A 25,522-nucleotide genomic window follows, 5' to 3' on the forward strand; every position below is an offset into this window, starting at 1 on the left:
ACGACTGGAATTTTTAGATCCAGAAATGCAAAGTTAAGCCATTTATTTCAAACCCCCATACATTATAGATGTTCGAATAAAACCAAATCCCTACTGGAAAGCAGTGGAGACAAGAAAATCTGCCAGAGGATATTTCTTATGATCTCTGCTGGGTGAGAATACTGAAATACCATCCAAGATAGGCAAGAAAGCATTACCATGGCCCGATTTGAAAGCAGAAGAAAGCAAACCAAAACAGCATTGTTATCCCTGAAAAACACAAAAAAATACTGTCGACAGCTTCAAATGCTTTTCTTAAAAAATGCTGACTCACTGGAAATTATTATTACTTAATAAATAAAAAAGGAGGCTGTTTCTGTCATTTGCCAAGCCTTCTCCAACATTGCTAAAATATATTTTTTAATAGCTCAGAAACATTTAGTCGCTCTAGAGACCAGTTATATTCCTCTAAGAAGGAAGGACCAGGTTTCTGCTTGGCCCAGCACATCTGTGCTCAGGGGGGATGCTAAGCACAGAAGAATGGAGAAGCCTATCACCTGTCCACTTGTCCACAGAGAGGGCTCTTCTTTCCTGGGCAGCCTCTCAGAACACAGGATGCTTTTGAGGGGATTTCTTACCCCAAGAGGTGCAAACTCTGCAGCAAGACACCACTGACTGCCTGAAGCTCTGTGGTTCCTCCTTCTCAGCAGCGCTGGGCCCAGACCTCACCCGGAAGCCGTTTTGGAACAAATCTCCCAGGGACTTTTTGCGGCGCCTGGCAGGTCTGTAGACCTCTGTGTTGGAGCTGCTGGGTGGGTAATGGTAGACCAGAATCTTACTGGAGATCATGGTGGAGGCAGAGAGCTAGCTGGGCTCCAGGCTGCCTTTAATCACTTCCTGCACAAGCTGATGCTCTAGACCTGTGTTTCTCTGACCTTTGCTGCAGACAGGTCCTCAGTCCAGCCCAGTATGGCTCACCAGCATCTCTGTCCTCCCTTACCCACCCGCCAAAATGCAAGAATCGCAGAGCATCAGCGACATGAAGCACGTCAGAAAGGCAGTCAGGAGGGGAGGGAGGCACGTGTTGATCCACGATGTCCTACAAGCTGATCCATCAGCTTCATTCTGTAAATTACCACGTAAGCTCCTTTGGACATGGTTTAGGGGAATGGAAGGAGGAAAGGCTGTAAATTCCTCAAATCAGGGGGTACAGAATAGAGTGTAGGCGTTTGGGGCCCCTGGGTGATTTTTTTTTTTTTTTAATTTTAATGATCCTGTCTAATGATGGAGAGCTCAAAGGAAGGGTTTCTTTATAGGATGTGATGCCCAACTAGAGAGAAAAACCAATGGGCCCCTCCTCCCATCCCACCTCCCACTACCAACATAACCCAAATACTCAAATCCTCTGCTAATCCTATGCATAGGACTGAGGCAGAGAAGAAACACTGGGCTGTGTAGAGGCAGACAGGAGGAGACACTCTTGCTACACCCACCCCCAATCCCCTCGCTCTCTGTCTTGACTTCTCAGCATCTTTCCTTGTAACCGGGGGTGGGCCCCTCTATCCCCCAGGGTACTGAGTGTAACAAAGACATAGGAGGGACAGGAGGAAAATATGAAAAATAAGAACAAAGAAATATCTAGATTCTGTAAGTTGTTAGTCAAGGCTCCCCATAACCTGATCTCTACCTATTTTTCAACACTGCCTTCTAGCAAAACTAATATTATTAGATAGAATTTTCAAAGAGAACAACTTATTTCTCCTCAGTGTAGATTGGTGTGTTCACCCAATCAGGATGTCTCAAGGATCTATTATGTGCCAAGCATTGCAATAGGTACTAAGTATTAGCTTCCAACAGGAATAATACAAGTCCAGCCTTGATGGTGCTTATCATCTACCAAGAGAAAGAAACAATATAAAGGTTCTATCACAATTTTAAGAAATTAGTACTTTGAGTAAAGTGATGCAAAGGAAAGGCATTAAGTAGCTATCTATGTGAGTATGTGTGTGGTGGTAGGCATATGTGTAGCTGGATGTGTGCATGCGTGGAATACATTATGATGTGCATATCAGAAGGGGGTTCACATTAATTCTGAATCCTAATGGTTGAGTAGCAAGCAGATGGATAGGTGAGAAGAAATAAAGGTTGTGGTGAGGGGAATTTTTTTTCAGCTTGTGTCAAAAGCATAACAAATATACTAAAGAGTGAAGAAAATGATCTATTCCTGATTTGAAAGAAACTCAATGAGTAGAAAATGAAACAACGGATGTGAAATGAACTTTTTAACACCCAGAGCCCTCTAAAAATGAGAGACGTAACTACAGATCCTATCGACATTAAGAAGATAATGAAGGGCTACAGTGGACGCTGGGGCTTCCCAGCGGCTCAGTGGTAAAGAATTCACCTCCCAAGCAGGAAACACAGTTCCATCTCTGGGTTGGGAAGATCTGCTGGAGAAGGAAATGGGAACCCATTCCAGTATTCTTGCCTGGGAAATCCCATGGACAGAGGAGCCTGGCAGGGCCAAAGTCTGTGGGGTCACACAATAGTCGGACATGACTTATAACTAAACAATAATGAACAATAGTATGGCTGTAAGTTTAAAAACGAAATGAAGTAGAAAATTTTAAAACAGTGACACAAGAAGAAACAGAAAATCCAGACAACCATACATCTGTTAAAGAAATCAAAACTTCAATTAGAAACCTCTCCACAAAGAGAAACTGGAACCCTCCTACACAGTTGGTAGAAATGTAAATTGGTACAACCACTATGGAAAAAATATGATGGTTCCTCAAAAAACTAAAAATAGAGTTGCCATACCATCTAGCAATCCCACTCCTAGGCACATACCCAAACAAAGGATAATTAATTCAGAAAAATACATGCAGCCCTATGTTCACACCAGTACTCTTCACAATAGCTAAAAGATGGAAACAGCATAAACAACCACCGACAGACGAATGAATCAGGAAGACACGGTACATATATACACCTGAACATTACTCAGCCACAGAAAGGATGAAATAATGCTATTTGCAGCATTATCTGCAGCATAAACCTAGAGATTATCATACTAAATGAAGTCAGAAAGAGAAAGACAAATACATACGATATCACTTATATGTGGAATCCAAAATACAACACAAAGGACTTTATCTACAAATAGACTCACAGACTGAGAACAGACATGTGGTTTCCAAGGGGGAGAAGGGTTGGGAAGGGATGGACTGGGAATTTGGGATTAGCAGAGCAAGCAATTATATATAATATGGATAAATAACAAAATCCTATTGTATATTACTGGGACCTATAGTCAGTATCCTGTGATTTAAAAAAAAATGGAAAAGAATATGAAAAAGAACATATACATATGTATAACTGAGTCACTTTGCAATATAGTATAAATTAACAAAACACTGTAAATCAACTATATTTCATCAAAATAAAATTTTAAAAAAGAGAACTTAAAAAAAAATTCTTCTCGCCAATAAACTTTATTTTGAGGGGAAGAAAAATCTCTACAAAGAAAATTTCATGACTAGATGGTTTTCACTGGAGACTTCTACCAGCATTTAAGAAGGAAATAATACTGATATTAGACAAATTCTTTTACAGAGTAAAGGAAGAGGAAACAATTCCCAAATTGTTTTATGATGTCAGCATAGCCATGACATCAAAACCCTACAAGGGCATTACTAAAAAAAAAAAAAGAATAATTAACAGACCAATATACCTCATCAACATAGTTACAACAATCCTTAAATACATACTAGTAAAATTAATCTTTAAGTATGTAAAAAAGATCATTTATCAAGAGCAATTGGAGTTTATTCCAGGAATACAAGAGTAGCTTAACAAATGAAAACCAGCCGTGTAATTTACCACATTAACATATTAAAAAATTCATATGACCATTTTGATAGATGTCAGGGAAAAGTCTGACAAAATAAAACACTGTTTTCTAATAAAAACTATAAGCATACGTGTAATTAAGTGTGTTAAGACAGCATTTTATGGCCTAAACAAAGACAAACTGATTAATGAGAGAAGAGGCCAGAAATAGACTCACGTGTATACAGAAAGTTGATTTACAACAAAAGTACCAGTGCAATCCCATTAGACAGGGGGCATTTCTCAATAAATGGAAGTGGAAAATCTGTATATTTATAAAGGGAAAGAAAGGAATCGCAACTCTTTTCTAATAATATACACAAAATTAGTTTGAGAGGGATCACAGACTTAATGTAAAAGCTAAATATAAATCTTGTAAAAAGCAGCCATGGAGAGGATCTAGAGGACAGTGGGGTAGGTAAAGATGTTTTAGGACACAGAAAGCGCTGTTTTCAAAGTGATAAATAGCATTAAAATGTGAAACTTCTCATCGAGACACTTAAGATCATTAAAAGATAAGCCACAGATTGGGATAAAATATTTGCAATACGCTTATCTGACGAAGAACTTAAGGAAATACGCACTGAAACCTCAATAAAACACCACTACAAATCCATTAGGATGGCCAAAATTGAAACGTTGACAATACTACCTGTCAACAGAGAAACAAGGAGCTACGACTCGCAGACATTAATGGTGGAACTGTAAAATCATACAGTGTCTTTTGAAGTTAAACATACATCTATCGTACAAGCCACATATAAATCTCAAAAACCTTACTGTGAGTGAAAGGGGTTGTACACAAAAAAGAATATCCTATCTGATTCCACGTAAATGAAGTTCAAAGGTGGGCAAGAATAAGCTAGAATGGCAGAAATCACAATAATGATCACCTATGTTTGAGGGAAGAGGGCAGATATCGATAAGAAAGCAGCATGAAGAAATTTTCCAGTCATGGAAATGTTCTGTATCTTGAGATGAGTAACAGCCTATTTCACACGGCTGCATACATCTGTAAAAACTCACTGAACCACACCATTAAGATCCAGGTGGTTTATGGTATGCCTAACATACCTTACCAAGAATATTGAGAAAGGCTGCCTCCTAGAAGTCACCAGAAGAATTCAAACAGAGGTGACTAGTACAACTTGGGGACCACTGACCTTGATGTCGCACACACAGGTCCTCTGCTTTAACCCTCTAAACTCCCTCCCAACTCTGAGGGGACAGGATGGAAGACAAACCCCAATGACTTCAAAAGACAGCTGTTTTAATGGACAGCAGAGGACTTGCACCCAAGCTGTACCATGACAGCTGAGTAGTAGAACAAGTTACGTGACCCATTTCCCTGCCCCAACCCCAGAGCCTCGCTTTCCTCATCTCTCAAACAGAAGGGTTAAAACTACTTCACAGGCTACTGTCTAGATTAAATAATGTCTCTGCACAGAGACTGACACAAGGTGGTAAATGACAATTCCCAAACCAATCTACCCCAGTCTTAGGGCATGGCCAGACTGATCTATCTCCCTGCCACAGACACCCTATCATTAACAGGCAACATGGACCCCCAACATCAATAATCAAACCCTCTCCTCTATCCACAGAACAGGTCTGCCACCTTCTTCAGAAGACCCCGTTGATGTGGCCTTTAGAGCCAGACTTCTGGAATTTGGGTCCTGGCATCTCCATGTATGATCCACATGCTCTTGGGAAATTTCCCAAACTCCGCCTCAAGTCCCTGACCCTTAAAATAGGGGAAAACTTCTCAAAATAAAACTGTCTGCCATAAAAACAGGGTTTTGATATTTGGCAAAACTAATACAATTATGTAAAGTTTAAAAATAAAATAAAATTTAAAAAAAAAACAGGGTTTTTTAATGATAATTTTTTTAAATATTAAAAGAATTCTATGCAAACATATGCATGTGTGCCTGTTCAGTTGTTCAGTTGTGTCCACCTGTAGCCCAACAGGCTCCTCATCCATGGGATTTCCCAGGCAAGAATACTGGAGTCAGTTGCCATTTCCTCCTCCAGGGAATCTTCCCATCCCAGGGATCAAATCCACATTTCCTGTGTCTCCTGCATTGGCAGGCAGATTCTTTACCACTGAGCCACCTGGGAAGTCGTGCAAATACATGCACACACTCAAATGAATTTGGTTGCATTTTTCTGGGCATCTAAGTATTATGAAAAATGACCCTGAAAAATGGTCCAGTGTGTTCCATGGGTGCTACCCTATGGGATTCAGTGATGGTTTTGTTTCTGAAGGCCCACTGTTGCCAACGTGGAACATCATCCTTGATCGACAGAATGGGGTTGGGGGTAGTGAGGGAATCAGTAAAGAAAATCATAGGAATATTAATCCATTCTTTCAAAAATACTGACCAAGCATTTAACTGACACAGTTGAACCCTTTGGTGAAATCAACAAACACCCAATTCCCTAGATCCTATACAAACTGATGTGGTAGCACATTTATTCAACTACAGATTTTAATTAAGCACCTGTTTGGAAGAGAGGCAGAATTCTGGACCCAGAACGACGGGATACAAATTTCAGCTCTGCCATTGCTTGGGAGTGAACATTTGCAAATTCCTTCAACTCACAGTATCTCAGTTTCCTCAACTATAAAATGGGAATAGTAACAGTAACCTACCTACAGGGTGCTTGTCAGGCATAAAACAATGCATCTATAACAGTTAAAATCATCCTTGGTATACAGTGTCAATGAGTGTGTGCTACTATTATTACTGTGAGTCACATACTGAGCTAAACAGACTGCAGATGCAAGTATGATCAGTTATAAATCCATCCCCAAGGAATTAACCCTTTTGTGGAGCAGTTTATGTTCTATAACTGCATTTAGCTGGAGAGGAAAGATGACTACCTATATATCGTATTTTAGCAGAAGACCCCCCAAGTGAATACTTTTCCCCTCACTCACTCACTGATGCCTGAAATTTTGTCATTCGAGCAGCAGTATTACATGATAAGAATGACCTAAATATCAGATAGATGTGGGTTTGAACCCTGGCTTCCTTCCTTATGCACTGAGAACCTGGGTGCATAAACCCACGTTTATGGGTTTAAACCTGCAAGCTTATCACTTCAGGTTTCATAAAATATAAAAAAATAACTTTGCCTCTAAGGGGTTGTGAAACTAAATTGATTTAACATGTTTTTCAATGCCTAACAGAGAATATGTTACATAAGCAGTGCCCATTCCTGGTCTTCTCCGAAGTCCCCATACTTGGTCCCTCTTCCTTGAATCTAATGATCTGGTCCTATTAAAACACATGCCTGCCTAGGAATTGTAATCCATAGATTAGAAATAAGGAATTGTTGGGGGTGAAAGAAAAACTAGAGTACCACCCGGGCATGGGGGAGGGGAGAGGGTGCAGAGAATAAAGAAGAAAGGGGCAAATTGTGGACTAAAACCAACTCCACCTGTAGGCAAGTCATGGCCCTATTTTTACTTGGCAAAAGAGCCAGCCAATCTCTTAAGGATGAATTTACGACCAGGCATATATTATTTGTACTATAACTTATTTCCCAATTTCCAGACTATTTGAATTAAGTGTCTCCAGGCCATCTCCCCACAGCCCTACTCTTTTAATATTGGAAATCTGAAGTTTGTGGTGTTTTCACAGGCCTCAAATTACAAGGATAAAGGGTACTTCGCTTTGGTCCCTGGTTCTGCTATTCAAGAAAATTCTGCCTGATCTCCAGTTCTTCTGCTTCCCTGCACTGTATACCATCTTCCTGCTTCCCTCCCTCCCTTCTTTTCCTTTCTTCCTTCTTTCCTTCTTCCTTTCCCTCCTTTTCTCCTCCTCTCCCTCCTTCTCTTCCTTCCTCCCAAGAACTAACCATCTAAGGGGCAGAACAGTCTGAGATTCAGCCCACTCTACCCTCCCCAGCCTTCCCATCACCACCCACTACCACTGAACTTCCTAATCCCTGCAGTTTCCTCCACTTCCGAAATCACAGGTTCTGTCTGTCCTGATATACCATGTGATACTGCAGACAAACAGATCCAGCCTCATCCAATATCCCCTTCTCTTTCTCAACATGAAAACCTGAGCTCAATGAAGAGAACTGGCCTAATCCTCCCTAATCCTACGTCCCAGGCTGGGCCCCCACCAGGAAGCTGACACATGGCTTGTGCCTCCCTCTTGCCTGACATTTGGACCCAGAGGGGACAGATGGCAGTTCTGGTCTCTGAAGTACCCACTGATTTGATTTTTGAGATCTGCACCCCTTCCTACTGCAAGGAGAACCCAAATCAATTTGTTGTTGCTTAGTTGCTAAGTCCTATCTGACTCTGCAATTCCATGGACTGTAGCCTGCCAGACTCCTCTGTCCATGGGATTTCCCAGGCAAGAACACTGGAGTGGGTGGCCATTTCCTTCTCCAGTGGATCTTCCTGACCCAGGGATCCAACCTGTGTCTCCTGCATCTCCTGCATTGGCAGGTGGATTCTTTACCACTGAGCCACCAGGGATGCCCTCAATCAGCTTATGTGATCATAAAAAATTCAAAACCTACATATAGGGATAAACTGGGACAGGGCTCCTGCTTTCTGGAAGTAGAGGGAATGGATGTCACCAGGGACCTGCCAGCAACATGACAAGAGTAAGGCTGAAGAGGCACCTAGGGCACAAAATTTAAGGAGGTACCACATTTTACAGCCAACTCCACCTTTCATTGCCCTGAGAATGAGTGCCTCCTTAAATGTTGCGCCCTATGCCTCTCTCTCGCCTCACCCTAGTCCCAGCTCTGGCACCTGTAATGAGTCTGTTACTAAGTTCCTCTCTGAAATTGGCTCTGCATTTATTCTGTCACCTATGGCAAGAGAGAAACATACCAGGGTTGTGACTGTGAACTGGGAAAACCTATAAAGTCAATTCAGAGATCCACGTTGTCCTAAAATGAAGTTCAAGCAGAATTTTTGTGCCAGCGGCTTTGAATAAAGACTGAGGAACACCGTGAATTATATCTTCAATTACAGTTTACAAAGAACAGAGGCATTTCTTCCAAACAGGCGCTCTTGATTTACCTCTCTATAAAGGCAGAAAGCAGAACACTGAATCTCAGGTCAGTAAAAACATTTTCATAAGGGCCTCAGGTGCCTTCGGGATTTGGCTATGTTTAATTTTGATGCTCAAAATTAATTTAAGGTAAACTCAGAGGATGAAAATGAAGTGTTTGGTTTGGGGGGGGGGGTTAATTTGCCACCAGCTATGCTTTGTTCTGATGCTTTAAATTAACAGCAGGATAAATTTGGATAATTGAAATCAGGGGTGGCAACATTTTTTCGATGAAGGGCCAATAATAACTATCTCTTGGGCTTTGTGAGCCACACAGTCTCGGTTGAAACTATTCAACTTGCCCACTGTGGTGCAAAAACCAGCCACAGACAATAAGTAAGAAAATGAGGTTGGCCGCCTTCCAATAAAACTTTATTTCAAAGATAGCTGGAGGGCCAGATTTAGCCTGCAGGCCCTAGCTTGCCAGCCTCTGATTTAATGACATTTTGGAGGGAGGAAGGAATAATTTGCCAACAGGTGCATTTTCAAGCTACTAACTCTTGGTATTTCCTCTGTTCCCTGTAACACTCATTGCAGTGTCTGATATCATGCTGTTTTTACTTTCCTAGCCTAATTTGTGTATTTATACATCATTTTGGACCATGAACTCCTCAAGATCAGGGGTTGTGTCCCTCTTCTTTGTGTAGAATCTGTAATGCACAGCCAGGCACGTTGCTTTTGCTTAAAATGATTTTTCCCTTGATGAACAAGGGTGATTCACATCCCTGGTTTTGATGTGCAAGGACTTGGAAATCTTCTTAACCTAAGAGGAGAAAAAGTTTCTGCCAAAGGATGGATTGTCATGCCCTTCCCCATGCGCATCCTGTTTTTAGTAAGTTCTGAATAAAGCTATGCTAAAGGTATAAACCAATTTGTCCAGATCAAAAGCAAGTCCCACTTTGTGATTCCAAAGTCCTTGGCTCATGTGCTTTCATCAGCATATTCTTCCAAAAAATAAATGGCAACATGAATTATGTCTCTTACTGCCCATATCCTCAGTGTCCAGCATATGGTAATATTCACTAAATATGTGTTGAAGAAATGTGGAAATGAATATAAGTTGGGCTTAGCTCATAAACCCTTTGTTCTGCTCAAAACCTTTGCCAACTGGTTCAGGCAGTTACAGCATCTATTAGGCAAGACCTTGAGCTGTGGAGCTGCCCAGTTCAAATCCACATTTTGCGCCGCTTAGTGGAATAATCCATCTCAAATCTCAGCCTACATCCCCAACCCTGATTTGTCCCTGAGCACAAGGAGGTCCCTGATATGAGTTTGAATGACAGGCTTTACTGACCCCCACCAGTTCCATCAGCCTCACCCATCTCCACCTATAGGCTCTGAGTGACAGGAGCTGAGGACTAAAATCGTCATCCTTTCACAGAACCAGGGCAGAAGGCACAAAACCATCTGCTTAATGGTCACATGGCAACAGATAACATCTCAAAAGTCCTTACAGTATATTACTTCACTGATGAAGATGGATCACACTTAAGCAGCGATTCTTGATCTCTACGAAACAGCCCGTGCACAGCAGGACAATCTCAAAGATAAGACAAACAGCAGCAAGCTGGTCTGGGACTATGAAAATGCCTGCAGAGACATGATTTATGTGAAAATAAATGAGGTGGGTCACTCCTTTATCGTCAATAGTAAGTGGATTCTTCCTGCCACAGACAAACTGAGGATGTAAACAGAAAACACACTTGCATTATTACTTATGCTGTTTTTCTTTACCAATGGCCTGCCTGAGATGTGGGTCTGCAAATAAAATCAACTCACTATTATTCTGGACTGATTATTCAATTGGGAGGGGGTGGGGGCGGGTAAAAGAGGACACCCCTGCCCTCTTCTTCCACCAGATACCTTCCTTGTGGCTCTTTCACTGACTGCATGAGAGGACGAGAGAGGAAATCAACAGGAACCAGTTTCAAACCCAGTAAACCAAGGGGAAGAACATTGATTTAAGACATGAATTAATCAGCAATAATTCATAGCATCCCTACCACGCTTGGTCCTTTAGAGGGAGCTGTTAGGGCCAGAAACATTGTAAGACATGGTCCCTCCTCTAAAGGAGCACAAACAATAGCAAAAAAAATAAAAGCAAAAGTGAAAAACAGCAAATAAATAACCATTTATTGGAACTGACTATGAATATCTTAAGAGTGCTGAGAGCATGGTCCACAGGGCAGAAATCCAGAGATGATGTGAAAACGATACATTGGTTGATAATGTAGACTTGCTGTCAATAGAATTCTTACATCTGAAGTGCTGAGAGAGAGAAGAAAAAGCGTACAAACTTAAGATTTCTGGTGGGTATGAAAAGAATACCTGTATGATAGCTTAAACTAAGTGGGTTCTAGGTTCAGGAATGTTTCAGCATACCCTGTCACCTTAAACAAGTCATTTTCTCTCCTTATGATTTAGAATTCTCACTTGAGGAAAGAAAGGAGGGAGGAGGAGGAGGGAGGGAGTGGCAGGGAGCAGAGGGAGGAGGAATCAAGAAAGGTGAAGAATTGGTAGTAGATAATCTCTAATGTCTCCCATCAAATTTCTGTAATTATGTCTCTGTGCTTCTATAGGTCATTCATGAACAAAAAAGAATATTTTTAAAGTTGCCAAAAAGGAAAACTAAGAATCATTCTCATAACGCTACAGTTTCTGAAGCTACCCTGTAACCATGAACAGAGGCTGCTGTCCGCGGAGCAGGGACTCACTCCTGTAAACTTCCACGTGTCTGTCTCAGAGCCTGCCCGCCCAGCTGGACCAGATGTATTGGATGCTGGAGCTTATTAAGATGCTTAATTTCCAAATGATCCCACTCACACCAGGAGGACAGCTTTGGAACAAGTGTTACATCTCAGTGGCCTCACCTTATGGAACAGTTTCTTTTTATAAATGCTAACTGCAACTCATTAATTGAGAAAGATGTTACACTGAGCAGGAAAATCATTGAGTTGGGAAAACCTTGCAATTTTCTCCAGCACTTATCATGGACCAAAAGCCTTTATCTGATACATTTTGGGGTGGCCTAAAGGGCAGTATAGGAGCTGAATATCACAGCTTCTGACACAGGGATCTGATATGAAAAAGGCCTCCTAGATCAGAAGGGGTCAAGCATCTATGCTTAGAGAGTATATAGAGTACTATGGTTAAGGGCAGAGACTCTGAAGACAGGTCTGGACTAATTTATTTCTGTTTACTGTTCAAGACAGAGGATTCTTTTTTCCCTATCATCTCAGCACCTAGGCTAGTTCCAGGCATATATTAGGTGCTCAATAAATTCATTGATTTAATTTAAATCCTGGCATTATCATTTATAAGCTGTGAGTTGGGCTACCTTATGCAACCTCTTGGAGACTTTCAATTTTTATTTTTATTGTATTTTTGTTTTGCCTTTTTTTTTTTTGCGGGGCGGGGCAGTGGGGATAAAATGGACTATTTCAGTTTGGCTTTCCCCAAAGCAAAACATGAGAAAAGAATTTGGCTGCCCATTATTTGTTTGGGAGATGATCTCAGGAAACACCAGGAGGGGAGGAGAGACATGAGAAAAGGAAGGGAAAAAAGGTAGCGATGAAAAGTTATCAAGCAAGTATCATGGTGGACTGTGTAGAAGGCAGAATTCAAAGCTCTCCACTGGCTGAGGGGACTGTTAATCCCTAAGTGCTCATGACCTAGAGGCCCACAGGTAGGCTTCAGAGACTGGATAAAGACCCCAGGCAAAGACATGCTGATGCTGGCAATTCAAATTCCAGCCACCTCCACCTGCAGGATAGGTAAGAGGAAGGGGGTGTGGTGGGGGTATCAACAGGACCTGTCCACCAAGGAATAATAAAACCTACCTCTTGGGTTGTGGTAAGGCTTAAAGGAAACAGTATACAGAAGTATCGTTGTTGTTTTTAGTCACTCAGTCATGTCCGACTCTTTGCAACCCCAGGGACTATAGCCTGCCAGGCTCCTCTGTCCATGGGATTTTTATGGCAAAAAATAGTGAAGTGGGTTGCATTTTCTTCTCCAGGGATCTTCCAGACCCAGGGATCAAACCTGCATCCCCTGCATTGGTAGGCAGACTCTTTACCACTGAGCCATCTGGGAAGCCCGTATAGAAACGACCTGGTGTTATCGCTGCTCTCTGCACTGTGCCTCCACTTCCTGAGGGCTGGTTGCTGTTATGCGAGAACAAGGAGATACTGCGGCTCTTCCCTAACACCCCTGGAAGGCCATGCCAAGTAGGTGAACACTACCCCAAGGCCATCAGAAGAGGTCCAGAGAGGTGCCACGTACTGTTCTTGGAAACTGACAATGAGTAAGGCTCTAAGAATTCCTGCAGTTAAGAAATCCTTTAATTAAACTAGAAATTGCCAAAGTTACTCAACCATAGTGCTCTTTTTCTATAATGCTTACCAACTTTCTCTGTAACGTAGAATCCCTTGAAGCACATTTTGGGAAAAGAAGGCCTGAGACTGATGAATTTTATCCAGGAAACCATTCCATAATTTTCAGCTCACCCACCCCCACCAAATTCTGCTGACAAATATGCTTGCTTAGTTCCACCCAAATCCTCTGATTTTCACCTCCTTTCTTGGTGAACTCAAACCCACACTGATGATTCCCTTACTTTTCATTTCTTAGGCTCATGCTGGTGTTAGCTTTCCATTTGAAATTACTCTTTCTGACACCCATATGTTCAGCTCATGCCTCCAAAGAAAGGGCTCCTTGCAAGCTGTCTGAGGTTGGTCGGTGGTTACCGCATCATTGTCCCTTAACTGGCAGTTACGTCCAGTCCTGGCTCTGCCACTTATTACCTGTGAGAGATTAAATAATCTTTCCAGTATCATTTGTAAATGGGAAAATGACTCCAGTCCATAGGTTGCTATGAAGATCGAGTAAAATAGAGCACAAAGTGTCCAACACGGTAGCACACAGCTGGCACTCACTGAATGTCACCTGCCTTTCAAATCTCCTGCTTGAACCTCCCACAAGGATCCTGGCTTGAGTTCTTATTGACTCATAATTGTCATGTAAAGAGAAAAATGGATGAGAGCAGGTAGGAATACTGCCTGAATAAATCAAGCTATTTGGTGATTACCTCTATCTATATGGGCATAAGTCTGTCTGCTACTTACTGAACTCTCCAAAGTGTGTGATTCCACTCAAATCCTCTAACACCAGAATAATCCTGTGAAATGAAAAGTAAGGTGTACATTGGTAGGTAGGCTGTTGTTGTTGTTCAGTCACCAGGTCATGTCCAACTCTTTGCGACCCTATGGACTGCAGCACACCAGGCCTCCTTGTCCCTCACCATCTCCCGGAGTTTGCCCAAGTTCATGTCCATTGAATCAGTGAGGCCATCCAGCCATCTCATCCTCTGTTGCCCCCTAACCAGGTAGGCAGGTAGGAATAGAAAGGCAGATGATAGGTAGATAGATCTATTTTTGCACAGCTATCTATAGGTACATAGATAAATATTTTGTTCATTAACTGTACACTGAGGGCCTGCTGGTGCCAGGCATTATACTCTTTTCTGTGTGGCAATGAATAAGACAGACATGATCCCAAGCCTCAAGGAATTACCATCTAGAGGGACAGACAGACTATAAGAATAAACAACCAAATAAACAAACAATTACAAATTGCTACCCATGGTCACAAAGCAAATAAACTTCTATGGGGGCCACATTAGACTTTGTGGCCAGCCAGACATACCAGGCGTTTCTAAGGAGGGGAGAGATGGGTGAGGACTGAAGGCGAGGAAGAGCTGCCCCGGGGTGAAGCAGCAGCACCTCATCCAGCGTGGGGAGGGGCAGCTGCAGTGTTCAGAGCCAGGAAGCGGCGAGGACACCTTCTGCCTGCTGTCGGTGAAGAGGGAAGAAGCACCCAGTGGCAGGCCTTGGAGGCCGTGTGGAGAATACTGGCTTTTAGTCTAAGCACAAGGAAAGGCATAAAAGAGTTTAAAGCAAGTAAATGACATGATCAGACTGAAAGAGATTTGACATTTTAAAAGACTCCTGAAAATGGTTAGAGTAGGAAGATGCATGGGAGGTTCTTAGAACAGGCTTTACCACCAGCTACATACTGGTCTCCAAGCATGATTTTCTAATAAGAGAAACATTTACAGTGGGTCAGATACCTTTCTCAGCATTTTTAAGTAACTCATTTCATTCCCTCAAAACTATACAAGAGGGGGCGGTAATTTGTCCCCATTTTACAGATGCAGCAGTTGACGCACAGAGAGGTTAAAGAGTTTGCCCAAGCCCACCCAGCAATTAGGTGATGGGGCAGGGTTCACGGCTCGGCAGTCCTGATCCTGAGGTCAACAACACCCCTGCACTGTTTTACTTCCCCCAGGTCCATGACTGGTAGCCGCTCAGGCCTCCTCTCCCCTTTTCCACCCCTCCCACCCAAGAGATTTCATCCTAATCCTGAACCTCAACTCAAGGATCTTCCTTCCCCATACCCTCAGCACTAAACCTGTAAGAAGCAGCTATGCAAAAACAAGACCTGGGCTAAGTATCTCACATCTTAAAATTCTTAACTAAAACCAAATGAAAATGGGAACTCTAGTTCTAGAAGAGAATGTTATAAAACCTTGACAAATTACAAATAATAACACAACTAATTTGTGAGGGGAAAGGATGTGGGAGGAAATGGAAATGTGGCAATTTTCTCTCCTTTCACAGCAGAAAGTTCATCCTTATTACATCAAATTAAAAAATAAAGTTAAAACACGACTCTACTTCTATTAGGTTTCCCAATTGCTTTCTCCTAATCATACCCACAGCCTTAAGGAACTAAAAGTTACCATGGTTAGCGATTCCTTCACTTCAACTTTTCCAATTATGTTCAAACAAATTTAAATTTGACATTTTTATTTTTAAAGCAGCATATGCAGTATGAGCTCATTTCATATAAATTTCTGTTTATCTAACATTCATCTAATACACAGAAAGATGTTTAAAATGATCTTCACCTAATGTTGTCAAAAAATTTATGATGTTTTAGTTTGATGTATTCTTTGCATTTTCTCTGTTGCTTCCATTTCTTTTAAGTGACAATGTGTCATTTTTATAAAAATTATAAAAGAATTACTTTGGAAACATATAATTAAGATATCTGGACTTCTTTTTCTTGATCTCATAAAATAAGATCTTCATGTTGGAATAAAATAAGAGCTCATCTTGGAGGGACTGGAAGCAAGTTCAGGGTTTCTGAGGAAGCAACATGCTAACCAAAATCAAAGCCCGTTATCCTAAGGTCAAGTTCCTCGGGGATGGCCAAAGGCTGGAAGGTTCTGAACAGGACACTGCAGTGTCCTCCAAGCCCCAGTGCCTTGCCCGTCATCCTAAGGTCAAGTTCCTCAGGGATGGCCAAAGGCTAGGAGGTTCTGAACAGGACACCTCCGTGCCCTCCAAGCCCCACTGCCTTTAATGGGAACAGCATCCTGGCACCTTCTCCAGGACCGGTGCAGTGAGCCATAGCCTCTGGTCACCTGCATCCCAAATGGCCCAGCAAGGTCCTTCTGCTCAGCAATGAACTGCCTCTATTATCCTAGCTTCTGGTGCCTCATGGGTCGGGGGCAGGCAGAAATGAGCTAGGAGAGAAGGCTCTAACTAGAGAAGCATGTGGTCACATCAAAGGAGTACAAACAGGCCCTACCCAGGCAAGAGACCCGATTTTTAACAAGCTCAGAGAAAACAATCAGGAATAAGTGGAAAGACAGAAATGAGACTAAACAAAAGAAAAAGCACTGAGAGAGAAGGAAGTCTGAGTCAGGTCATTGTCCTTGAGACTCTTCATTGAAGTAAAAGGGCTGTGTGCAACGAGAGGAAAACGAAACAGGCAAAGCAAGTGAAAAATAATCCTAGCCATAGGCTCAGGACTAAAAGAGGTATTTCCTTTGATCTTTGCAAAAACTCCCTTAAGTAGCAAAGGCAAGAGCTCCTGTCCTTTTTACAGGTGAGCTGTTCAAGGTCAACCAGACTGGCAGGGGCCCAGCCTGGACCACAACTGGGTCTCTGGACTCAACTTTCAGGGCTTCTCACCCTTGATTATTGGGCTATGGGGTCTCCTCTCCCGCCACCTTCTCACAGAAGGAAGAAGTGGATGAATCTGATATTTCCCACAGTCCCTCCTCCACAGGCCCTAGCCTACTCCTGACTCCTTCCCTTACTCCTTCACAGGGATCAAAACCATACTGACTCGAAAAACATGTTGAAAAAAATCCCATTTATGGCTTCCTGACAAGCCGTCCTACAGAGCTCCTTTGTTTCCTAAGGAGAAACAATTCCCAGAAAAAGTTTGCTTGGGTTTAATGCAAGTCAAGATGAAGCTTTGGTAGATGCTTAGTATAATGGGAAGAAGGGGTTCGAGAGGATGGCTCTCTTTAGGAGACAGTGGGTAGGATTCTGTGTTCTGGCGATTGTAGCCCAGCCCCAGTGTATAAGTGTTGTAAGTAATCTTCACACCCCCACCCCACCCTGCAAGAATTATGTCAATAACCTTGACCCACAGAACACCACCCCTCCTATCACTGCAGGTTTAGATGAAAGAATTATACGTTAAAAATAACAACACTGTATAAACATTCTGCTGTGTGAGTATTTTCCCCATTCCTTTTTAAAGCAACTGACTTGGTATATAAATCACACTGTATGCTAAGGAATATATGACACAGCTGTGAATTACAAGGTCATAATTTTGCCAGCAATTTTAGATGCTACCATAAGCCATCTAAGGTCTGAGGAGAGCTCTCATACATTTTGATTTTTCCCTAAGCCCCCAGAATGGCATTCTAGCTCAGTTTTTAAAATACATGACATTTCTTGCTTTTGTATTAGAAAATAACAAAAACAGTCCAGTATCACCATCTCCTCCCCTCCTTTTCTTCTACTGTATCACTGCCTTTACTCTTTCTTTAAAAAAAAAATTATTTATTTAGCTACACCAGGTTTTAATTGCAGCATGTGGGATCTAGTTCCCTGACCATGGATTGAACCCAGGCTCCCTGCATCAGGATCACAGAGTCTTTAGTCACTGTTCCACCAGGGAAGTCCCCTCTCCTCCTTCTTACATTACTGTCCCATATCTTTTGTTCACTCATTTGTGTATTAATTCGCCTAACATTGAGGGTTTCTTTTACTAACTTCACCAAGTCTTAACACAGTGCCTGGAGCACAGTAGGTACACAATAAAGGTGTGTCAAGTGAAACAAAATGAAGTGAAAGGAAGGAGTCAACAAGTAAGTGGATGAATTCCATCTACTGTGCATCTGTAGGAGGTCGTCAAAGAGAAGGAACATAACAGGGTTAACAGGGAAGGCTCTCCTCGAATTTCCTGATCTTTCTCAAAGAGGGCTTCAACCAGCCTGCCTTACTGGGGGTAAATCCATTTGAGTTACTTTTGCCACCAATGCAGATCCATCAGCTACCCCCCACCACACACACACATACAAATACTCAGAAATATCCAGACTCATCTACTTGCTGGCTCCCCAGAGAAGCAGGCAAACTCCTCCCTCTGCTTACCTTATGCTCTTTTCTGGAACACCCCCCACCCTTCCACTCCACTGAGTCAGACTCCAACTATGCTTTAAGGCTCAACTCAAATCCCATTTTCCCAGCAAGTTCCCATGGAACAGGCACATCTCTCTGCTTTCAACTGCCACACAAAGGGGGCTCCCTAACCAGAGAATAATTTCCCTCATCTAAACATACATCTAAACATAAACTGGTCAACACCTAAGAAGGCAGAGCCATGCTATGGTTCTCATATCAGAGTAGGGATGTGATTGGAAAAAAGAGCCTTAATTCCAGCCCTAGCCATGTCACTTTCCAGGTGTGAGACATGGGACCAATCGCAGACCTCTTGGAACGTCCTTATCCACACCTGCCAAACTAGGGAGAGAAAGAAGCCCTACTCACAGAGTTGGTTAAATACAACAGCATTCACAAACTGCTTTCATGCAGCAGGACAGTCACAGAAACATGTGTCTCACAAAGACATGGCAACTGAAGCTATCCTGGTACAGCCTAGTTTCTGTCTGTCATGGAGACCACTCTTCCCCTACATACACTCCTTTGACACTGAGGCTTCTTTCAAGCTAAGAATTGAATGCTTCAGCAGAAGACTCAACAACTCATAATTCAGGCCTGCTTTCATTCTTGCCACCAAATTCCACAGGGAGCTGCCACCTTGCTCTTGACTTATAAGCCTATTTTTCTAGGAGGCCCAGTCTCTCCAAGGCTCTTTCGTCCACTCAATAAGGCCGGTCGTGGGCTTGGCTGGTGCCGCCTGATGATGGAAACATTGTCTGCCCGCTCCTCACCCACGTGATGGTCTTCAAGGACAGATGTGGGGTAGGGAAATAAACAACAGCTGTTTTGCTGATGCCGCATTCACTCACTCAGGGCAAGGTGAGCAGGACAGGGAGAATTTTCCATTTGGACCCACTGGTATATTCCACTGCTTTTAATATTAGTTACTGCCTTGTGCTCAGACCAGATACCTGATCTGAGAAAGTCAGGCACACAAGTTTCTATCATTTAGTTAACTCTCCTCCTAAGTTGAACTCAATTATGTGTATATAGATATGTGTGTGTCTCATGCAATCAACATATGGGTAATATGTGAATTAAATCCAAAATAAAAAATGTGTCTATTTACATTTCAATGCACATCTTCTCATGGCTACTCTTCAGTGCTATTATTTAACTGTTTATGTATTCCTCTGTTCTATACAGCTATCAATATGCAAAGTGAAAGTGCTGGTCTGCTCAGTCATGTCCAACTCTTTGCGATCTCATGAACTATAGCCCACCAGGCTCCTCTGTCCATAGAATTCTCCAGGCAAGGATATTAGAGCGGGTAGCCATTCCTTTAACCAGGGAATCTTCCCGACCCAGGGATCGAACCTGAGTCTCCTGCATTGCATGCAGATTCTTTACTAACACTTTCACTTATTAATATGTTAATATGTAAATTTATCCCAATTACTTATTTATGGACAAATTTTACTCATTTACATATTTATGTATAAATATGAGGGTATACTGATATACATTTTACATACATATATTTAAAATACACTAGGTTCAATCCCTGGGCCAGGAGGATCCCCTGGAGAAGGAAATGGCAACCCACTCCAGTACTCTTGCCTGGAAAATCCCACGGACAGAGGATCCTGGTAGGATGTAGTCCATGGGGTCGCAAAGAGGCAGACACAACTGAGAGACTTCACTTTCACTTTTATATATTAAACTATATTTAACATATGTTAATCTGTTATATATATTGTTATATGTGCATCATGCTAAGTGTTGTCTGACTCTACGTGACCCTAGGGACTGTAGCCTGCCAGGCTCCTCTGTCCATAGGGTTCTCCAGGCAAGAGTGGGTTGCCATTTCCTTCTCGTTGTTATATATATTGTCATATATCTCATACTCATCAAAGACTTTAAGACTTTACACTCCTGTTGAAATGGGTATTTTGAATTCCCACATTCATAATAAAAATAAGCTATTCTAGGCTCAAAGTGTGTTTTATGTTTCACAGTATCCCGTGCAAGGCAGGTGCAGAGCTAAGATTAACATATTATCTGTTGAATCATGTATTAATCTCAAATTGCATCCCCAAATCCTGCTTTCCTACCTTTTTCCAGGCTCCAAGAGATACATGGAGTCTCCTCAAACTGTAATCACTTTGGTTCCAGTTAAAAGCACCCAAAACCAGCACTCTGAGTAAGCCCCATTCCAAGTATCCTTTTATGTAAAATGAACCATAATCCTATAAGCGAGGAACTGTAAAACTGGCAGCGGCAGGGGAATCACTCCCCCATGCAGATAATGCTGTGGACCCAACGGTTCTAACAAGCAAAGAAAATCTCCCAGACAATTAAGCTGATGCTTAAGGCCATTTGCTCTGGAATCCCCAAAAGAATTCTGAAAGGTGCAAAATTGTTGGTGATGGAGAAATAAACCATTAGTTGGAACATAATAGATTATTGAATTAAAACTGGCCAGAAACAGACAAACAAGAAAAGTATTATGCAAAACCTTTTAGTGTCTAACCTTATGTTATCTGTATCATTACTAATATTTTCCTGGAAGATTTTCCATTGTCAGAAATTAAGACAGACAGAGTTTTATTGTTTTCTGACTACAATGGACAGATAGTATCTTTGCCTCTAGTTTTGATCACGATGGAGACTGGGAAAATCCAAGCCAATTGAGAGGAGCTAGGAATGGTTTTTTCTAAATACTTTTACTCTCTAAGGAAATTATCTAAAAACCCAGAGAAAGACAAATATCATGTAATATTGCTTATATGTGGAATCTAAAAAGAAAGATACAAATGAATGTATTTACAAAGCAGAAATAGACCTATAGACATGGAAAAGAAACTTATTGTTACCAAAGGGGAAAGTGGAGAGGGTGTGGATAAATTAGGAGTTTGGGATTAACATACGTGTGTGTGTGCTAAGTTGCTTCAGTTGTGTCCGACTCTGTATGACCCTATGGACTGTAGTCCACCAGGCTCACTCCTCTATCCATGGGCTTCTCCAGGCAAGAGTACTGGAGTGGGTTGCCACGCCCTCCTCTAGGGGATCTTCCAGACCCGGGGATCAAATCCACGTCTCCTGCACCTCCTGCACTGCAGGGGGAGTCTTTACCACTGAGGCACCTGGGTAGCCCCCTTCACATACACTCACTGCTACATATAAAACAGAGGACAAACAAAGACATACTGTATAGCATAGGGAACTCTACTCAATATCTTATACTAACCTATAATGAAAAGGAATATGAAAAAGAATATACATGTATTACTGAATCACTTTGTGTTATACTGGAAACTAATATGGGAATTTCCTGGTAGCTCAAAGGGTAAACAGTCTGCCTGCAATTAGGAAGACCCAGGTTCGATCCCTGAGTTAGGAAGATCCCCTGGAGAAGGAAATGGCAACCCACTCCAGTATTCTTTTCTGGAAAATCCAAATCAACTATACTTAAGCAAAAAAATAAAATGTAAGAAAAAATGGAAAATAAAAAACATAAAAAATAAAAGTCAATGGCAAAGGTTATTTTGGGGGTCTCTACCTAGGCTTCCATGATAGCTCCGTTGGGAAAGAATCCGCCCACAATGCAGGAGACCTCGGTTCAATTCCTGGGTTGGGAAGATCCCCTGGAGAAGGGATAGGCTACCCACTCCAGTATTCTTGGGCTTCTCTTGTGGCTCAGCTGATAAAGAATCTGCCTACAATGTGGGAGATGTGGGTTCGATCCCTGGGTTGGGAAGATCCCCTGGAGAAGGGAAAGGCTACGCACTCTAGTATTCTGGCCTGGAGAATTTCAAGAGTCGGACACAACTGAGCGACTTTCACTTCACTTCACCAAGATGAGAAATATCTGGAAGTTTTAAAACAATGGTTCTTAACAGAATTTGTGAAATTTGCATGGAAAATAAAAACAAATTCCACTCCGGAATGGGCAAAAAATGAGAGAGAGAACTCTCAGGAAGTTTTTGAGCACCAGCTAGGCAAACTGACAGTGCAAAAATCACTCCATCCATATGGATTTTCCAATCTGAAAATGGAGAATGTTGGAAAGATGCCTGTGACATCTGAAAGGTGTAGGCTGCAAGTCCATAATTAATTTGAGAGTGCCTCACATATATTAATGAAGTGGACAGTGTGGTTCTTATTTACTACACAGTCATGACTCATCCTTCAGAGATCCGACCTGCTGAGGGTAATGATCTTGTCTCTACATCAGTGACTAATCATCATTCTGACTGCCAAGAGAGGCTGGTCATTCCAAGTCTTTCCCCACTTCTTTCCCCAAAAAAGTACAGAAGTAATTATTCCTGTTTTACAGATACAGGAATTAAACCTTATGATGAGAACTCTCTTAAAATTCACCAAAGAAGGAAGCACAAAAGATCCATTTACCCTCTCCTAAAACATGTCCACTTTCCTATTGTCTGTGAGGTGGATGGTACCATTCATGAGGGGACATCCAAACCAGTCATTCTAGACTTTTTCTACCTCCCTCATCCTCCACACATCCATCAGCCACAAGGCCCATCAGGGTCTTTTTCCTTAATATTTCTCTTGATCTCCCCAACCCCTCCATAACTCCTGCTTCTGCATTAATGAACACAGACTTCTCCACAAGATTCTGATTCTCAAGCAGACCCTGTCTCCAAGCTAACTGTATCCTGACTTCTCTCCACAGGGTGTTCTCCACATGCTTCCCTGGAGACTGTGGATTCTAAAAGATTTTCAGAGAGACAATTCCAAGGATCAGATGTGCACACTGCAAACTCCTTCACCCAAGACTCCAAATCCTGGCAGATATGATACCTTCCTCCTAGGGCTGCCTTTCCAGGGCTTTGTCATTACATCTACCTGAAGGAGAGGGATTCTGGTCCAACAAAATAAACTGCTTCTGAGCCTTTCTTCATGTGGTTCCTTCCTTGTCTATTTCTGGGCATTGTTCAGGCCATGATGTAAAGAACTCCATCTCCAGGAACAGAACTCATGAGCCTTTCCTGTGCTGAACTTAGGTCACTGCACTACATATGTTTATTGCATTTTTATCTTTTAAAACTTTTATTTTATATTGGAGTACAGTCGGTTAACAATGCTGTGGTAATTTCAGGTGCACAGCAAAAGGATTTAGTCAAACATAAACATGTGTCCATTCTCACCCAAACTCCCCTCCCAGAGAGGCTGCCACATAACATTGAGCAGAGTTCCCTGTGCTCTACAGTAGGTCACTGTTGGTTATCCATTTTAAATATTGCAGTGTATTACACTTTTATTTTTTAGAAGTGTCTTCTTTAATTAGATGCTAACCCGTCCGAAGACAGACACTGTGTCTCATTTCTGTTATATGCACATTGGTTGGTACACAGCCTGGCACAGAGCAGGTCCTCAACGAATGCCTGAATGGATGAATCAATCAATTAAAAAATCTCCTAAAACCTTTACTCTAACCATTAATCTACTCCTATATCAGGGGATACTAAGCTATAGCCTGTGGGCTAAATCTGACCTTGTACCTCTTTCTATACAATCTTCAAGCCAAGAATTTTTTTTTACATTTTTAAATAATTCAAAAATATTACAATAATATTTCATGGACATGAAATTAGATAAAATTAAAATTTCAGTGTTCTCAAAGTTTTAGTGGGATATACCCAGGCCCATACTTTCACGTACTGTCTATGACAACTTTTCTGCTGGAAGCCATAGTTGAATAATTGTGACAGAGACAGCATGTCCATCCCCATAAAGCCTAAAACATTTAGCATCTGACTCTTTATAGGAGTTTGCTGATCCTTATCTTATAGAATGGAACTTGGGCAGCCTTACTATTTTATTGTTTACTTAATGAATATTACCTTCCCTAAATTAATCATTCCGTTCTCTAACATGTGTATAGGTGACCCAGATGCAAGACTGTGTACAGTCTTACTACAGCATAGCACATGGTATGGTAATTAGCTTCTTATGTTAGGCTCCTCCTCTAGGCTGGTTGAGTAGGGAACTTGATTCCTGGTTCAGTGGGAAACATGATTTATTCATCTCCATTTTCCAGCCCTCATCCTTTTGGGTTTCTGACACATAAAAGTCTTTAAATTTAGTCTGAACAAAGAATCCTTGGTGGAATAGAGAAAGAAAAGTGTTCTTCCCTTTGGGGTAATTATTGTTTCACTGTTAGGAATTTTAGACCCAAGAAGGAACAATATCAGTGAATATGTACAAATTACTAATTCCATGGATATTCTCTGAAATGGAACTTTTTAGTGCACTTAAAATTGTTCTAACTAGAGCTGGATCATTATCATTAGCAAGTGTTTTGGAGGGTTCTAGGGATAAAAAAAAATAGGGCCAAAAAAAGGTACCTGCATGGTGGGATGCATGGTCTGGGTCTGGAGCAGGATAGAGACTAAGAAATAACCTTACAAGCACCATTGTGATGACAAATCTGATGGGTGCTAAGAAAAGGCACGCAGGCTCACTTACCATTATATACTGATAGTTACTGTCATCATTACAGATTTTCAAATCAGTGCCCAAACTGTACAACACCAACGTGGATCTCTTTTTCTCCTTTCCCCCTTTTTCTGCCTCTAGACTCTTGGTTCACAATCAAGTTTCGCTTACAGACTGACTTGTGACAAGCTTCTGCTCCTTGTGTGACACTCTTCATAACCCCAGTGCGGAGAACAAAGCCTGACCCCTGAGAGGCACGCAGGCGTCAGTGCTGAATACAGGGAAGAACTAACTAATTAGGAGAAGAAACGTGGGCAAATTCCTTGGCATCCCTGGGCCTCAGTTTTCTCATATGTACAATAAAGGACATGTTGTTCCTACGTCCCTCTGGCTTTGCTCTCTGTGATTCCTCCATCCTGAGAGCCAGCCCCCATCTGGCTTTCTGATTCACTCATTTCCATGGACATAAGGCAGCCTCCGTCTGCCTCTGCAGCCTGATGCATCGTCTCCTGAATGACACATGAACTCTGCCCAAGGCGACGCGGCCCACACCAATCCATTCCACAG

At 41.9% G+C, this 25,522-nt stretch overlaps 1 protein-coding gene across 13 annotated transcripts in view; it reads right to left on the reverse strand.

Annotated features, from left to right (window-relative positions):
• Positions 1–25,522, reverse strand: part of KCNMA1 (potassium calcium-activated channel subfamily M alpha 1) — a 771,468-nt gene that overhangs the window by 281,158 nt on the left and 464,788 nt on the right. Inside the window, exon 6 of one of the 13 annotated variants that reach the window (XM_055536921.1) lies at positions 9,005–10,550. The exons of 10 other annotated variants lie outside the window; for them this stretch is intronic. In XM_055536921.1, coding sequence (XP_055392896.1) covers positions 10,426–10,550 — 125 coding nt within the window. In that variant the 3' untranslated portion in view covers positions 9,005–10,425. Of the gene's footprint in view, positions 1–9,004; positions 10,551–11,076; positions 11,229–23,526; positions 23,902–25,522 lie in introns of those variants that run through there. 2 more of the 13 variants (XM_055536949.1, XM_055536956.1) reach the window with 2 other exon arrangements.

This window comes from Bubalus kerabau, chromosome 1 (genome assembly GCF_029407905.1).
Source record: "Bubalus kerabau isolate K-KA32 ecotype Philippines breed swamp buffalo chromosome 1, PCC_UOA_SB_1v2, whole genome shotgun sequence".
NCBI lineage: Eukaryota > Metazoa > Chordata > Mammalia > Artiodactyla > Bovidae > Bubalus > Bubalus kerabau.